This window comes from Drosophila innubila (assembly GCF_004354385.1).
Source record: "Drosophila innubila isolate TH190305 chromosome 3R unlocalized genomic scaffold, UK_Dinn_1.0 2_E_3R, whole genome shotgun sequence".
NCBI lineage: Eukaryota > Metazoa > Arthropoda > Insecta > Diptera > Drosophilidae > Drosophila > Drosophila innubila.
Window position 1 is genome coordinate 12,814,604 of NW_022995380.1, and position 18,179 is coordinate 12,832,782.

The 18,179-nt window shown below is 36.3% G+C and overlaps 2 protein-coding genes across 4 annotated transcripts in view; one reads left to right on the forward strand and one right to left on the reverse strand.

The window, feature by feature from the left end:
* LOC117790925 lies at nucleotides 1-2,476 on the forward strand. Its single transcript, XM_034630540.1, has 4 exons — nucleotides 1-214; nucleotides 1,345-1,454; nucleotides 1,721-2,126; nucleotides 2,195-2,476. Exons 1-4 carry the CDS (start codon nucleotides 148-150, stop codon nucleotides 2,344-2,346), a joined length of 735 nt encoding a protein of 244 aa, XP_034486431.1. The 5' UTR covers nucleotides 1-147; the 3' UTR covers nucleotides 2,347-2,476.
* Nucleotides 2,477-7,468: 4,992 nt separating this feature from the next.
* LOC117790414 (maternal protein pumilio-like) overlaps nucleotides 7,469-18,179 on the reverse strand; it is a 95,047-nt gene continuing 84,336 nt past the window's right edge. For all 3 annotated transcript variants that reach the window (XM_034629862.1, XM_034629860.1, XM_034629863.1), the window contains 3 exons: nucleotides 9,456-10,700; nucleotides 8,795-8,963; nucleotides 7,469-8,717 (listed from right to left, as the gene is read on the reverse strand). In XM_034629862.1, coding sequence (XP_034485753.1) covers nucleotides 8,195-8,717; nucleotides 8,795-8,963; nucleotides 9,456-10,700 — 1,937 coding nt within the window. In that variant the 3' untranslated portion in view covers nucleotides 7,469-8,194. The remainder of the gene's footprint in view (nucleotides 8,718-8,794; nucleotides 8,964-9,455; nucleotides 10,701-18,179) is intronic.

The following is an 18,179-nucleotide window of genomic DNA, read 5'->3' on the forward strand; positions in this document are numbered from 1 at the left end:
ACGTTCACAGTTGTCGTTCTGAGCTTAGCGGGATTGGACGTGTTTCTACGAGTTGCGATATCAATAAATAAATAGTAACTAAGCGGTGTTGTATACTAATTGATAGCATTATAATTAACTTGTTGTGAAGTGAACCTTATTATCAAGATGCTGAGATACTTGTGCATACTGGCTGCAATCAGTCAATTGATCTGTTTAACTCTGGCTGAAGCGCGTAAGTTGTACACCGACTCGAAAATGGATTAAGATGTAATAGAAATTGCATCTGAAATTACTTACCTAATAGTATAAAAGTATTAAAAGAGCGTCACAGTTGAAAATTAATTTATTAAATTATTATTAAAGTTGGTAATGGGCAGTCAATTTTATTTTATAGCTGGGACATTATGTAAGTCTATTATTTATTTTATCTTCATGATTCACCATTAGTGACTAATGCAGTAAACTTATAGTCTTTATGTACTTGTAGTAAGCATTTAAAATTAACTAATTAAAAATTTTGACTATTACATTACCTTTTTTTTTAAATGCAAAATTTGTTAAATTTATTAAAGTTAAATAAAATAAACAATCTATAAATGATTAATTCTTAAAGAATTTGTCGCTGTCGATCACAAATGAACTTTGCTTTCAAAAGTTAACGGAATCCATTAAGTTTATGTAAATCTTGTTTACTGTACAGCTTCAATGAGTTAATTGTCTGTTGTTTGCAAATTGACACAGTTTGACAAGCTCGCAAACTTGAAAACTCGGGCAGGGGTATTAAAGTGAGCCAAGTGAACCGAATCGAACCAAAGCGAACGTAAATAAAATAAAAGCATAACATGAAAATGAAACTCTTCCGCATCCATAAAAGAGACAACTCAATAATGCAGACTCTGAACTAAATCCATTTTTAATGAATGATCAAGTTTTTTGAACAGCCGTTGAACAGCCTTCAACTTGAATTTTTCGTGCTTGGGTTCGCTGTGATGCAGTCGCCATTGATTTATAAATATGTTGTATATACCATATAATAATATGTGACGGTCATGCTACAGAGTTGTAAGCACAATACAGAGTGTACAATGTAAGACAGGTTCTTAAGCTGCTATCAAAACTGATGCATTCGCAAGGCCAAATTATCTGACCTTGCCGGAGATCGCACTTGGTCTTGGCCAGGGCCAGGGTTATAAGTTTGAACATGAAAATAAGGTGTTGTCACAGTTGCTGGCCGGCTTTGAGATCTTCGCAAGTCGTTGAACTTTGTGGGAATTAATATTGAAATTGATTAGACCTTTTGTTGATCTAACTTAGTGATGAATGCTCAAAGTTTCTCATATATTCTTTACATTTATTTGACAGCTGCGTATATTAAGCAATGCCCTCGCGATGATCCCAAGCTGGTGAACTGCCTTATTGGCTCCCTGGAGCATCTGAGACCGTATCTGGCTAGCGGCATACCCGAGATAGAGGTGGGTAACCCTTCAGTCTGACACGCTTCCGACAATTTGGATTGCAAAACGTGTTGCAGTTGCATAAGAAAATGGCAAGTGGCAACACTGTGGCAATACAGTGGGGCTAGGCTAACGGGTCTTACGTAATGCTCCATCGTCAATCTGTTTGTGGCAGCTGCCTCTTGAGTGCGGAAATTTTCCGACCTCGATTGTGATTGTGATTTTAAACTGTCGATGGTTGTTCATTTATTGACGTCTCTAATTGTGCATCCATCTGTTTGCAGCTGCCGCCCGTGGAGCCCTTCAAGATGGACTCGCTGGCACTGCAGCTCACGGAGGGACCGCAGGGTTATAAGATCACGCTGAAGAACATGGAGGCATTTGGGGCCAGCAACTTTGAGGTGAAGTCTCTTAAGCTCGGCGAGAATGGCGGTGAACCCTTTAAGGCGCGCATTGTGATGCCCAAGCTGAAGATCGAGGCGAAGTACACCAGCTCCGGTGTTCTACTGATAATACCCGCATCAGGAGGCGGCGAATTCCATGCCATATTCGACGGTGTTACCGCCGATCTCACTGGAAAGACATCGGCACGTGGCAAGTACCTGCACGTGGATTCCCTCAGTATTGTCTTGGATGTGAAGAAGGCCAACATGAGCATCTCCGGTGCCTTCAACAACAATCGTATTCTGCGTAAGTTCTTGTGTCAATTGGCTGTAACAAAAAAATACTAATCCACTATTCTCTTGCTGTTCTTCTAGTGGAGGCCACGAATCTCTTCCTGCGCGACAACTCACAAATTGTTCTAGAGGCCATGCAATCGCAGCTCCAGAAGAAGCTGGCCACTGAATTCGGCAAACTGGCCAATCAGCTGCTCAAAAACGTTCCTGTCGATCAATTCTACTCGAATTAGACTCCCTTTAGCTTCCAGTCTATTTTTGATAAGGACTCTAGGCCTAAGCTTTTGTTTATTTAATTGTAAAGTGCTCGTTATTGCTATAAACAAAGTATTAAATAATCTACTTACATACTGTGTGGTGTAATCAGAAGACTTCTTATTTCTCCATAGTCTGAAAGCAAGTTATAATAGATCCAAACAGAATGATATAAGGATTTTCTGAATCTATTTTGAAAGTATTTTTGAAATCTCTTCTTACTCAAAACCCACAGAGCGTTGATGAATAAATAAGTTCCCAAGAGGTATTAATATGTTTTGTTTTTATTAAATATGTAGAAGTATTTAGTTTTACAATTGTTCATCTTTAGTTTTGTTCGTACACCTATGTACATACGAGATACGAGTGACCGCTTAGATTTCATGTTTTCATATCGTTTAATTGATTTCAAGTTGTTGTTTAAGATGTAATTGTGGCATTAATGGGGGCATTCAAATGAAAACCAATCTAAACTTGTATGGAAATTGGTATTGGTCGATAGTGCTCCATGGAGTCAGTACAACATGAAATACATAAATATATCTCTATAGTAAATATAACAAACACAAATACTTATGCATAACTGAGACTATCTTTATCTCTAGAAAAGTTCTAGCTTAGCTACTTAATGCTGAACCAGATCCTTAGAGAGAGGATAAGATCAGCAGAATTTCGGTATGACCATCCCATAAACAATATCATTCGAATGATTTCTTAACCAAATCCAATGGAAATTGCAATAGTAACTCCCCCATTTTAATTTCCAGATGTATGCCCTGTACGAGTAATTACTCCGTATATACAGTTTATGTGATTTGAATAAGTTTTTCCTTTTCATTTTCATTCCATCATTTTAACACAATGACTTGTTCACTTTATCGTTCTCCTATTGCATATCGAGATTTGATGATTCGAACAATTTTCAAGTAAAAATTTATATAGTTATACATACATTTCATTTCTACAATGGAAAAATTCTACTATTTATATACGAAATTATCTGCTGGGGGTTAATGCTTTAAGTATTATATTTATTTTATTTTGGTTTTGGTTTATATCTTTTTATCGGGAATTGGTAATTGGTAATTTTGTTAAAATGTTTTGGCCTGGAAAAAGTGTAGCTTGCCAAGGCTTATAAAAAAATAGTATGTCCGTTTACTTACTGCCTCATTATAAAATTTCAAACATATTTAATCAAATATATAGCTATATACATATATATCAATATATTTGATTAAATATATATATTTACGTACATATATATGTTATAGACAGCTAGCCTGTGTATATAAAAATGCGCCGTATAAAATGCCACAAACTGTTGCACTGTCTTTCAATTTTCTAGTTTGTTAGATTGGTTATAGATTAGGTTTACATATATGCAAATATATGTAATAATATATATATTTATATATATATATATAGTTTATATATAGTGCTATGCTATCAATTAATTGTATGCCATATAAATATGAATTTTGATTTCAGTTTTGTTGTCATCGCAGCCTTCAATTGAAGCCAATTGGTTGGAATTTGAATTTAAACTTCACGAAACTGAAATTGAAACTGATATCCAAATTTAAACATAAAGAGTAACAAGTTGTTTAGAATTGTTGAAATAAAACGTTTTCGATTTTTGCTACATAATAAACTGTGTTTGTTTTATTCTTTTGTTTGTTGGTTTTTTTTTTTTTTTTGTTTTTGCCACAATGAAATTAGCGTTAAATTTAATTTGTATAATAAACATAAGAGTTTAATGCATAGTTAAATCAAATGCTCGAATGCTGTCTACGAATTTAAATTGTTTCTTTTCTCATTTTATTATTAAATATATAAGTATTATATATTTTCATATATTCGTACATAAATTGTGCCGATTGCGCGCTGTTTACAAAACTAAAGGTGTGTGTGTATGTATCGAGTATGTGTGAGAGTGTTTGTAACTACAAAATATAATTATTTATGCTTTATAAGTATTATGTACTCGTATGTATAGTTTATATATATATTCATAATTTATTTTTTACTTTTTTACTTGACATTTGCCGGTTCATTTCTATCATTCTACCAAATTATCAAACTATCATCCTGCTTTATCATTCTATTCTTTTTACAACAAATTACAAATGTTTCGTTTAGTATCCTTAGAGTTAGTTTACAATGTTTTACAAAGTTCTGCAGTATAATTATTAATATTTTTTACTTTTGTTTAAATATTGATTAGCTTGTTTATTCATAGCTTGTTCGCTTCATATTAGTTGTTGTTTTAAATGATTTTTGCTTTTTTTTTTTACAAATAAATTGGCAAAATAAAATATACATTGTGAAGAATTACTTTTTGTCTACATTGGTAGCGTTCAAAATATGTTCTTCGTTTCTCAAATGTTTTATAGCCCAAACATTTTGTTTATATTTCTACAAAAACCGCTTACAAGTTTGCTTTTGTTTTAATTTTTTACCACCTTTGCTTAAATTTTGTATATACGATAAGTTACATTGTTTACATTTGTGTTTTTACCTTTTTAAATTGGGTGATTGAAATATTTTATTGTAAAAACTAGCAATATTTATGTATATAGACAACACTAGTTGCATGTAAATTTCACTGTGCTGTTTCAATCTCAACACACATTACACATATACATGTACATATTCATATACAAATAAGTAATCATATATAATCTCTATGTAAGTGCTTAAAAACATTGTATGTATGTTATACATGTATAAGAGCCATCGAAGGATCGTCTTTCTTATACTACTAACTACTACAGCTGAACAGCTTTTTATGTTTTTTTGCCTTTGCATATACGTATGTAAGTGTCGATGTCTGTTTATGTATATGCTCATGTGTATATGTTTGTACAAAAAGAATATCCACTTTCATTTGAATTTAAATACAAAACTGCATTAATGTTGTTACTTTAGGGTTTCATGATTTATGCAAATTAAAATTATCAGTGCACTACGCTCTGTAGACAGGCAGAGTTGATTGTTTAACAACTAAAAATAATAAAAATTACATACAATTTTTTTTACATGTATATGTTTATCATACGGCGATAGCTTGAAATGCATTACAGTTGCTTGTTGTGCAAGGAGGGGATTTGTATGGGAGATGGGCAAAATTTACACAAAATTACAAATGCTCAATGATTTTTAAATACTATATACAAAAACACGACAACGAAGACGATAACGACAGCAACAACAAAGACGACACTTTAATTTCGAAGTTTATAATTTTGACAAAAATATACATTTAATTATGTTCTTTGCTTAGTACCTTAGTGCAGTAAAACACAAAAAAAAAACACAACAAATTAATTTAAATTCGATTTGATCCTTGTTTGGTTTTGTCCTGTTTTGATTAAGGCGTCGTGAAATATTCTAAAATTATTTATCAAAATGTACAAAATTCGTGACTTTTTACAATATATGTGTATGTGTGTGTGTGTATCTGATTTTTTAGGGCTTTGGGTATAGATACATATCCATGCATGCAATTTACAAATGTGGGTGAGTCTGTTTTTATGATCAGACTTAAAACAATTTTATACACTTACTAGTATCAATTATTATTCGCACAACGAATACATTTCAAGCTGATCACATAAAATAATGAATATGTTAAACATAAAGAAATACAAATGTAAATTGCTTAAATTACAATTCAATTAGTAATTTATGTCAGTATCGCATGGCGTCAACATGGCTGCTGCAAGTAGTCGCCAAACTGTAAACGCCTGCGCAAGCAGTTCAACACGCGTCGCACTGCTTGACGTCTTACAGTTTTCAAGTCATTGCGCAACAGCAGCCGAGACGGCAAAATACAATAGAAAATGCAATAATTGAATTATTTAATGAAAATCGAAAAAATCGAAATTTGATAAAGTAAAAGGTGCTCATTATAATGAAGGTTTGAAGTTTTTCACCCCTCAGGGGGTGTGTGCCTGCCACAAAGCACACAATAAATGGTAATGAAGCGTGTCTTAAAAAAATCCATAAAAGCTGATTTATGATATAAGATGTTGCCAAATTAACAAATGGGTAAATATTTTGAAATATTATACTTTCGGTTTATTTGCTTTTCTTTACATTTTGTTGGTTGGTTCTCTGAAAATTGTTATTGCATGTATAAAAAAACATAAAGGTTTTTGCAAATTCATAACTAAGAGAAACTTAAAAAAAAATTATTATCAGTATACAATAATTGATAAGCGATAATCAGTAATCTGTAATCAGTTAAAACTTAGTGGCTAAACTAAAAGGGTTCGGTTCGAAAGCCCAAAGAATCGAGTTTCTACAAATATAAATACAATGCGTGTAAATATGTATGCTCTGATGAGTGTGGACTTAAAAACGAGACAATTTACAAAATATAAATATAAATGAATATATATATATATATATATATCTATATATAGACATATAGAGTTGGTAATAGTTGGTATTGTGTGTGTAGTTATATATATATATGTAATTGCTACAATGCTTGCGTATTTTCTTTCTATTTGAGAGTCTTGTATGGGTTTTTATATGTGTATGTGTATGTGTAGTTGTTGTTGTTGGTTGTTCTTATGGTTGGTATAACATTATTTTGTTTTTTTTTCTTTTATACATTGCAAGCAATTTGATTAAAATTAATGAGAATTTTACAAAACTGTTTAATTTTACATGCGAACAAAATGACAAAAATAATATTACATTGTTTTACATTGGTTTTTGCTTTGTTTCAATCCTTTGTTTTTGTTTATTTTGTACAAAATTTTTACATAGCGCAAAAGCGACGTGAAAATGTTGCGAAACGCAACGCTAAAGAGTCCCTAATTGTGTGTGTCTGTGTCTGTGTATATGAATATGTCAGTGTATGTGTGTGAGTGCTCTCGGCTGTTTTTTAAATGTTTTTTTTTTTTACACATATTTGCTGCTCCTTTAGCCTACATGCTACTTTAAGTGTTGATATTTATATAATAATATTTATATTGTTATACTTCTGTATTTGAAATGGTTGCTGTTCAATTCTACGCTAATAATCATCATACTTTCTAATTTCTTCACATTCTCTTCGCTTCGCTTTGCTTCTCTTTTTTATTTCTCTTCTCTTGCTTGTTCGACACACAACAGAACGTAATGTGCTTTACTTTCATATTAATTTTCAATAATCAAATTTACAGTTGATACTTTTCAATAATCATTTACAAATTGTGTGTGTTCTTTACAAAGTTATTACAACAAATAATGTACGCTGAGCTAGAATTTTAATTCTTTTGTTTTTAGCCCGATTCCATTACGATTGTTTTATTTTATTTACGATTCTTTATTTTGTCGCTCTTGCTTTTCATAGAGAAAGCTCACAAAATTGATGTGACAAATTTTAGCAACAAATATATCAAAATTGAAAGCAAACTTGTTGCTCATCGAGTGATTATATGTGTATGTGGGTGTGTCTACTTGTGTTATGCACTTTAAAAAAGCATTTAACAATTGAATATACAAATTATCGATTGCTCTCAATGTTTGAGCCGACCTTTCTTTTACTCTTTCACTTTTTTTTATATCTTTCATTTCTTTGAATCCGTTTAGGTCGGTTGTTTGTGTGTGTGGCGTATGTGTGTCTGCAGTTTGTTTTCTGCGTGTTTATAAATAAATTACATTATAGTTATTATTATATATATATAGATATATGTATATTATTAATATTTATATAGTATGCATTCGCTTTGCTTTCCCAAGCTTTCCTTCCGCCTTCTTCTTCCTATATCATCTCCTTCCTTTTTTAATATTCTTCATGCAGAGACTAAAAACTAAAATTCGATAATCAATTTACAGCACACCATTGGCTGTTGTTGGCGGTCCAATGGGACCGAGGCCATTGTTCACTGAGGCCAACACCGAGGCAGATGACTCCGAGGTGGCTGGCGATGTGGGCTCGGCCATTATTACGCTGCCATTCTCCTGCACCGCACATGTAGTGGGCGATGCAATGCTGTTGGTAGTTGTTGTTGTTGCTGTTGCGGACACCGAAGTCGATGAAGCGGATGAGGATGTTACCCCACCGCTCATGGAGACAACACTGGAGCTGCTGGCAACTGTTGTGGTCGCTGTACTGGCACTGCCAGCACCACCACCAACACCAGCCGAACCGGCAGCTATCGGATTGGTTATCTTCATGTAGTACTTTTCCAGTTTGGCATTGATATGCTTGCCGTAGGTGTATTTGCGCAATGCAGCCATGTGTGGTCTTATCTTGGTCATTAGCTTCTTCAGCTGCGTCGGCTCCGAAACATCAATCATCTTTTGCACCACATAATTGGCATACTGATCTTTCATCATCACGTGCAAGGCACTAAATACAACAAAATCCGATTATTAGCATTACTTCATTTTCTTTTTTTTTAAGTTATTCCAATTAGTCACACTTACTTGTCATTAAATGTGCAGACCTCATCGATGAGGCCGGTGCGTTCGCCACGTGTGGCATGTGTCACACACTTCTCCACCACATTGGAGGCAAACTTGTGCTGAGATAGCACCAGAACCTTGCCACGCACACTGTTGATCAGTATAGACTTATCCTCCTGTTTGCCGTGCTCTGTAATTATTATAGGAATGCCGGATTAATAAAATTATCACAGATCGGAACTTTTCTCATTTTTAATTAAGCAAAACTGATTTTGTACTAAAAAGATATTCAAAAAGATATTTTCGTTATTAATTCTCAAACAATTCTATTGTTCAGTTTAAGTTAAAGTAAAGTAAAGTAAGTTAAGCGGCTTAATAACTATTGAAGAGATATATTTTTACGTTGAACGCATAAATATTAAAGTCAAATTTAAATATATTTTTCTGATAAACTTCAAGATTTAAAAAAAGCTTTAATATTTGACCATCACAATGAATTTCTATTCAGAAAATTTCATATTGGTTTTCTTGAGAGACATTATGTCTTCTACAAATATTGGCCATTTCCTCATTCCAAGTACCCATTAATTTGGATTTATTTTTTAAAATTAAAATAAAATAAAATAAAATAATAAAATTAATAAAATAATTCTATATATTCAAGATATAATATTGATTTTACCTAGCACATGTTGTATGACATAATTGCCATATTGGTCTTGGATGAGCTGTTCGGTATGCTCATGAAGTTCATCCAGTATTGGCGTTGTTTGCTCGGCTGTGCAGTGCTCGAGAATGCGTTGGATGACCCGACAGCCATAGGGATGTGTGCTCAGCGAATACACCTGACCCTTGAATGCATTGATAACAAACTGTAGGGCAACGGGATCGACGCATTCAATGCATTTCTGGACCACATGATTTCCATTCTGATCCTTGACGCACTTCAGCACATGTCCGTCCAGTTCGTGAACGATCTCCTGCTGCTGTTCCGGCGAGATGCTCTCCAGCGCCTTCTGAATCACCCGACAGCCGTACATCTGTAGCGCCAGCTGTAATACATGACCCTTGACCTGCATGCCCAAAGTATTCTTTTGCTCTGGGGTGCCGAACTCGAAGAACTTCTGTATGACATAGTTGCCAAAGACATCGGTCATCAGGCTGTAGGCAGCGCCGAGTATTTCATTGAAGACCATCTGTTTCTCAGCGGAGGTTGCACGTTCCAGTTTCTGTTGAATGAATCGCGAGCCATGCTGATCCTGTGAGAACTCCACAATGTGATTGGTCAGATCGCGTAGCTGCAAGTTCGGATAACGTTGATTGCGAAAATCTTCGAGCAGTCGCGATCTGCCTGGCTGTGGTGCCCCAGCGGCGGCACCGGCAGCGGCAGCTGCCACCGCAGCAGCAGCGACCACCTGCCGCGAGTTGGCAACTGCAGCGGCAACCGCAGCGGGTGTGGTGCCCGGCAAGGCCAAGTGGTTCGAGAACAACGAACTGTTCGATCCAAACATATTGTTGGCCGCCGCTGCAACCGCTGCCTGAGCTGCTGCCGCTGTTGTCGGCAGACCCACCGCTGCCATCTGTTGACGTTGACGCGACTCGGCACCCGGCGCCCGATTGCCACCCATTAGACAAGACTGGGCCGACGGTGGCGGTGTCAGTGGTGCACCCAATGGACTGGCCGATGCATTAACTCCACCTGCTCCCAATGCTCCATATGCGCTGGCATTCGACATGGCTCCGGGCCACTTGACACGTGCTGCGGCCGCTGCTGCGGCAGCTGCTTGGGCAACGCTACTGTTCACCGCATTGGCGGCTGCTGCAACGCTGCTGCTGGTGTAGTCCATGGCCGAGGGGCTAAAGGCGGATGTGGTGCGATCAAAGGAGTCGCGACGACCAGTCAATGAGTTTGTGTTCAATGCAAGGCCTGCAATAAACGAGAGAGAGCGTGAAATAAACAATTGTTAACACATACTCATAATCATATTGTATTATTAAATAGCACATTCATTAATTAATTATTAATTATTTACATTTTAAGTGTTTGGGTTGAATTGTCAATGTATTTTCTAAAGTTCATTTTTTATTTAATACTTGACGGAATATTTAAAGTAATTTTAAACGAATACTAATTAAATTGGAGGCATTATTAAACTATTAAGAAACAGTTGTTTTTTTTAGATTTTTACATTGCAAAGTTTAAATATTCAAGTTGTAGGTTCATTAAGATGACTTTGTAAATAAAATTCCCGGCATGTGTCATAGCTGAAGATCGTTTTGTCCAGTTTGTTACTTAAGTGTGTATGTCATACAACATAATCTGATTAAAAAGAAACTGATAAATGCAAGTTAATCGCTTGAAGCTTACGCAGCTCCGTGGCTACTATTTTAGCCACATTTTAGTAGCTTGGCCAAGCCAATTGAGTCATAAACCAGCAACGAGAGATGCCAGAGAGTATTTTATTTATTTTGTAATTAATCGAGTTACGTAGAGTTGAAGCTGCCATTTCAGTTAGTAGGCGCTCGTAAACTTAATTGCCTACTTTAAGGCGCATCTGGTGTACCGTTAGTTTTAGTTTGATGCGGCACAGTTGCAGACAACTGACAGCAAACTGGCAGGGGGCAGGGAAGGGGGGTGCTGGTGGACATAGACTGGCAACCCACTTATGTAACTGTAAGTGGAGGCGGTACTCGTAATGTCACCCATTAAGGACGCACATATGCGCATCAGAAACGCTGGCAAAGCTCTAGGGATATGTAAAAGGATATAGCGCACAAACACACACACACGCAAACACACATACATTAAGTACAAATAACAACAGAAGCGAGTGAGGGAACTGACAACTTGATGGATGCTGTAATATGTCACTGGCATTGATTTGCCCAAAGGAGCGTTGGCAACAGGCAATGAAGGAATCCAGCTAGGGGATAAGGGCAAGGGAATTTACAACAGGACTGCGGTGATGGGGGAATGGGTAGGGGTAGGGGGTAAGGATAAGAACAAATAAGTGAAAGTCTACAATGCTATTTACAACCTACAACAATTTGCAACTCTCGGCATAAAGGCAACTTTTGCGACTCTGCCCTAAAAAGTATGCAACAGCAAATGCGGGCGGCCTGTCGTGCAACATGCAACTTGCAACACGAATAGCATATGGTGTAAGCACGACTGGAGATGTGAAGAGGGAGTGCAACTTTAGGGGTTGCGTTCATTTCTATAAATTTGCTGTAGAAAATGTGCCATAATAGAAGTGTTACTCTTGGTGGGTCATGTCTGTTCATTGCCTATTCACTTATTTTGCTGTCCTTGATTCCACCACACACATTCCCTGTCATCTGCCCATCTATGTTACCATAATTACTATAATGATTTCAGAAATGGCGTGAAAATTACCAAAGTTTTTTCAAACTTATTATAATAGGTCCTATGTGAGCTAAATAAATCGACTTATTTGCCTTGCAATTTTTACATAAGAAGTTGTACTACAAATAGTGTTGAATAGCGCTTAAATTACTGTCTAATAACAGTGATACTTTTCTAAAATATGTATAAAGTTAAACAAAAATGCTGAAATTAAAAACAGACTCAATAATATTTTTAAAATGTTGTATGTTGAAATATCTGCAATTATCAGTGTTGTAATCGGTGGAGAATAACGAATCCGTTAACAGAAAATTTAGCCTTATGTATCAATTTATTACTTTTATCGGAATCTTAAAAAAAAGTTAAATAAAAAGCAGCTGACAATGTCTTTGCAATATTTAAAAATATAAGAAAAAAAAAACAATCTAATGCTAACAATGCTTTTAATTCCAGCTTCATTTCAACACTATATTTAATTACAAACAGCAACGCAACAACAACAACAACAATTAGAGGATAGTGGAAATGTAAATTTGGCAACTAGAGAGGTGTAAGGCGGGAGAGGGGAGGCAGATGAAATGCTTAATAAAAGAAAACAACAACAACGACACTGCGTCTGCAAAAGTTTTGAATTTTTTGCATTTAAATTGCAACTAATTTGACGCACTTCAGAGACGCGACTGCTAAGTTCCAAAATTCCGAAATTTCATTTCAAATGCAGGCAATGAGAGCATGCAACTGCGAGTGGAAACAAGTAGGAGGGAGGAGGGTGTCTGCACGAAGCATTGAATGGATTATGTAGTACAAACAATTTACGTCAATGAAAGTGTCGAGTGGTCGGATGGTTGTGTCGGCAGGGAGGTGGGTAAATGGAGGATCTACTTCATCTGTTTTGAATGTTTGCAAGTCTGTTTATTTTATTTGCTCAATGCAACGCGACTCGCTTCCCCTTGCCACATCTCGTCTCGTCTCGTCTCTTCTCAACTCGGCTTCACCTCCCCACGAGAATGTTGGTGTTTTCCTCGGTAGTTGCAACAATTTAAAAGGGAATTATTCATGCAATTTGTGTGCTATAGATGTTGTTGTTGTTGTTGTTGTTGCCAGTTGTTCGTTGCGTGTGTATTGGTATTGGTAACCAAAACAGTCGTAATAATTGAAGAGCAAGCAAAGGGACAGGGAACTCACAAGCCACACAACCCCGCCCAAATATTCAACTGTCCTTTTCTTATGCTGCATAGTTGACATTCTCATTCTCTATCTCTGTCTCTCTCTGCCTCTCTCTTGCTCTGCTTCTGTGCCTGTCTTTTCCTTTAACATGCGAGTGCGTCTCCTGGCAAGGACACTTTACCAAATGAAACTGCAGCTTCTATTGCGTGTGTGTGTGTGCGAGTGTAGCATTAAAAAGACGCCATCGTTTATGGCAGGCGACATTTTGTGGTTTATGCACACGTTCCATACACGAGGCAGGTGCCATAACTGCTAGTATCGCTCTGACACATCCCTTCAGTCGCCTGCCTAGTCTAATGTAATGATTTTATGAATTATAAATGCACACACGTGCACATTACCCACAACACATCAAGCACACATTTACTGCATTCAAAATAAAAATTTTCCAGTTATTTAAATGCCCGGAAACTATTTGAAGCGAAGCAAATACCCAGAAGTAGGCTATAAAAAAAAAAAAATATATATATAACAACATGCCGAGTCTTCCATCTAAATGTAATTAAAGACCATCATAAAAAGGAAGCTTTTTAGCTGAAAAGATATGTATGGTACTCGTGAGACATAAGAAAGCAATTCGTAAGATATTCGAAAGTAGATGGATGCGACAAACATTGCAAAAAGTCTCAGTATGATGTGGAAACTTGAATACACAAAATAAGTACTTCTTATACATTTTTCAAAGCATACAATATTCGATACTCATACTCATATTATTTCTATTTTATGCTTTTCTCACTTTTCCTTAATATCTCAAATGTAATTAGCTTCCAGCTGCTGTCTGCCTCTGACAATAGAATGTCTAATCAGAACGATTTCATTGCTCACAGGATACGAATATAGAATGACAGTTAATAGCGATTAGATAAGTGTGTGTCAAATCGAATTGAATTTGCACTTGTATTCGATTGCTTGATGTTTATCTGTATGTACTATATACTTAGTTATAAAATCTTAGCTACCGTTATAAGCCACCTTTTGTGTACATAGTTACGTAAGGATATTCAATCGGGTTTACAGTTCTGTTGCGCGTTACGCATACGCCACGTTGTACACGTCTCGGAGAATTTCATTAAGTGTAAAGTGCATCTTTCCTCTCCCACTCTCTGAAACTCTCTCTCCCTCTCGCTGTTTCTAATGGTAGCTATTCGCTTTTGTGGCAAGTGTCAAACAAGTTGCTGCCACTTCTGCATGTGGCACAGAATCATTCATCCTTCTACTTACTTCCCCTCGATGGACCCGACGCACTCAATAGCAGCTGCTGCAACAGCAATTGACATTTTACAAAATAAACGAATTCATTTGCACAAAAGGCAACACAACAGGCACAGGCGACAGCGACATGGATAACAACAACAACAATGGCATATCAACAACAACAACAACAACAATGTGCATGTTGTGTGAGTATGTAAAGTGGTTTTGGCATTGGCTTTGGCTGTTGCCTGCCCGCCTGCCTGCCTGTTGGCTGTTTGGCTTCTGCTTCTACTTTCACTTTCCCCCAAATGCAATCACATGTTGCCAACATGTGAAAGGTGTACATAATAATTGTGTGTGTGTGTGCGTGTGTGTGTGTGTGTGCGAGGGGGCGTGCTCAGGATGCCAGACAAATCCTACTGACTGAAACCTGGCTGGTTGGTAGTAACAGCAGCAACAACAACAGCCCTTATCCAACCACCAAGCTTTCTCATTGTTCTCAGGCACGGCCAAATGGTTTGGCGGTTGCCAAAGTCAAGCTGTGTCTGTGTGTGAGAGGATACCTCCACATCCATCTCCTTTACCACATCTTCTCATGTGCGCATTAACGTTTGTAATTGCAGCGCTTGCCTGAGCTCGGACCTGCCTTCCGTCTCTTGCCTTCAATGTCCTCCATCTTCCCGCCCGGCCACTTAAAACAATATAATCTCCATTAAAAAGCTTTTTGACATTGCACGTTTTGGGGGGTAGCGAGAGAGAGAGAGGGGAACACAGAACGTGGCTTACAACTGTTGTTGCTGTGTCTTGACTCATCGATTGCACTCAGTAATGAGCGAGGAGGTTTGGGGATGTGAAGAAGGCATATGTGGATGTAGATAAACTGGCAACCGGTAACTGAGCCTGCCATTATGGATGGGGGCATCTCGCTCTCTCTCTCTCTCTCACACACACACACACACACACACGCACTCTATAATGGTGGAATATGGCTCTTGTACTATGAAATTGAGAACCCATTCGCTTGCTTTAGTGCTAATTGCAATTGAGTTGTGCAACAACTTGTGTCTGTGTACGTGTGTGTGTGCGTGTGTGTACTTGTACGTTATGTGGGTTGATTCTACGAGGATAGTTCCACAAGTACCCAATCTGATGTATAGATCCGGAGCCGTATCGATAGTCTAATAATCACCTTAAATACAAATAAAAATGGCAATTGTTGTTAAGCTGATCACTTTAGCTCACATCAGATTAAATTGTTTTCATAAAACAAATTGGAAGTTGTATAAATTTTTACAGGACAACGTCTATTAATTGACTGTTAAATTAAAAATAAGTGTCAGCCCTTATTTTTAAATAATATTTAAATTTAAATTATATAAATGTAAAAAACAATCTATTATAAAAAAATTAAATTAAATCAAAATTAGCGAAATAACGGAAATTTTTTGGAAAGAATTTAGCGAATATTACTTTTTATAAGAATCTATCTACTGATTCATTTACATTTATATTTTAACTGCGCTTTTTTTTCTGTTGACTTAATAATTTTTGGGACAGCCCTCGTATGACCAGACACAATGCACGCTCTCAAGGCACAGGCTAGAGAAGATCCAATTCGAAATCACCTGCACACTTGACTGTTGTTCTCGTTATCCTCCCCGATATAGTTGTTGTTGGTATTGTAGTTGTTGTTGTTAACTTGGTACCTAAGCATGTCAAGCCAACCGCAAAGAGAAGACCAGAATGACAAATGCACTTAATTGATTTTTGACTGATTGTCAGGCCCAAAGATAGACTCGAGTGGGATACTCTACAGCGCGTTAAAGTGGGCGTGGTGTTCCGTGCCACACGTGGCACAGTTAAGCCAGTCAGACTTAGCATGATGCAAAGAAAGGTTAGATAGAGGTGTAGTGTACGAATAACTACATATACTTATTCTTTAAGTTTTTCAAACGGATTAATATGCTTTCATATACTCAATTACAGGGTATACAATCTGTGAAATAATTGCAAACTGTAATCATATGTCTTATAGTATGTGTCAGCGCAAAAGAAGAAGAAATTTTATTGAATTTCCACATGAAGGGAAACTTAATTAATGAATTAATGTGCGAGTTGCGCCATTAATGGCAAAATTGTCGACGAAAATTGTTGTGAAAAATGAAGTTGCGTCCATTAAGCAGCATTTCATGCGGTCGAGTAAAGAGTAAATTGATTTTTATTTCGATTCTTAATGCAGTTCACGTTAACGAACTCAATAATTCAATATTGGCTTAAACGGACTTTAACTGATGTTAAGTTTCATGCAACAATATCACCCAATACGACAGACCGAACAACTAATTTAAATGCTACAAAATTACAACTCAACTTTTCATTGTCAACGATAATAGAAAATATCCATTACTAGTTGTTTAATAAAGAGAGAAGGGAAACAGAGTGAAAGTTAGCGGGATGTAAACTCAACTTTCAGTGCCTGACTGCCGTTATTAATTATAATTTAAAATTCTATAAATTTACAACAAATTGGGAGACAACAACAAGAATAACACAAAAATTTCCGTCAACTGTTTTGCCTTTGCCAAGTTTGAAGCTTCTGGCTACCAACAACATTTCTCCACAACTCGACGTCCCTTGTCAAACCCCAAGTTTTCTCACAATTCTGCAAGCTCATATTGCAAATGTTATTTTTTGGTGCATAAAACTAAACTAAAAACACACGCTGAGCACATGCAAATCGTACATGCGTTTATACGTTAGGAGATTTCGTGAGCTTTGTTAAGGTGTATAGTTAAATAGAATTTCAAAACTATGACTAGCTGAAGTTTATTTTATTTATTATATATTATTAGTTAATTAGGTTTTTTTTTTTAAAAGCATTTTTCAAGTTTTACAATAATTGTTTATATCAAATTAGTTTTGAAATATTGTTCGCCTTCGAATCACGAATGGATTGTTTTGTCGCTTTCTGCGATTCACGTTCAGTTCACGCATAAACGTAATACAAACCATTGTATCGCTGTACAAGTGAAGAGCTTCGTTATGGCGCCTTGCAACTATAGTGTATACACATACACCCACACACACACTTCTCACACATTCCACACACACACTCTCTACATATTGCATGATTCAGTCGACGGCTGACAGAGCAACTTGAATGAGTAAGGATAACATTGTTGTCGTTGTTGCAGCTCTAGTTGTTGCTGTTGCTGTTGTTGTTGCTGCAGCAAGTTGCAAGTTTGCAATAGGAGTAATAACATTTTGCGTGCTGGCATGCAATTTGCTTTTAGTTTTCATCTATTGTTTTTCCCTCACTTTTTTGTTATTGCTATTTTCTCCATTAGATATTTATGAAAAACAAGAAAATATTTACTGGCAAAAGCATTTGGTGATTCGCTTAGTGTGACGGCAATAACATTGACAGACTTTTTCTATACCCTGCAAATGCAAGTGATAAAATTGAACAAGTTAAAAGCTAGCCTTATTATAATTATTGTTGTTAAACTTGGCAACATTTTTATTTGTTCATTTCAGTTGGTTGACTGAGATCATAATAAATGATTGGAAAAATTTACCTAAAATTAGATTTAATTATAAATATGGAGAGTTAGA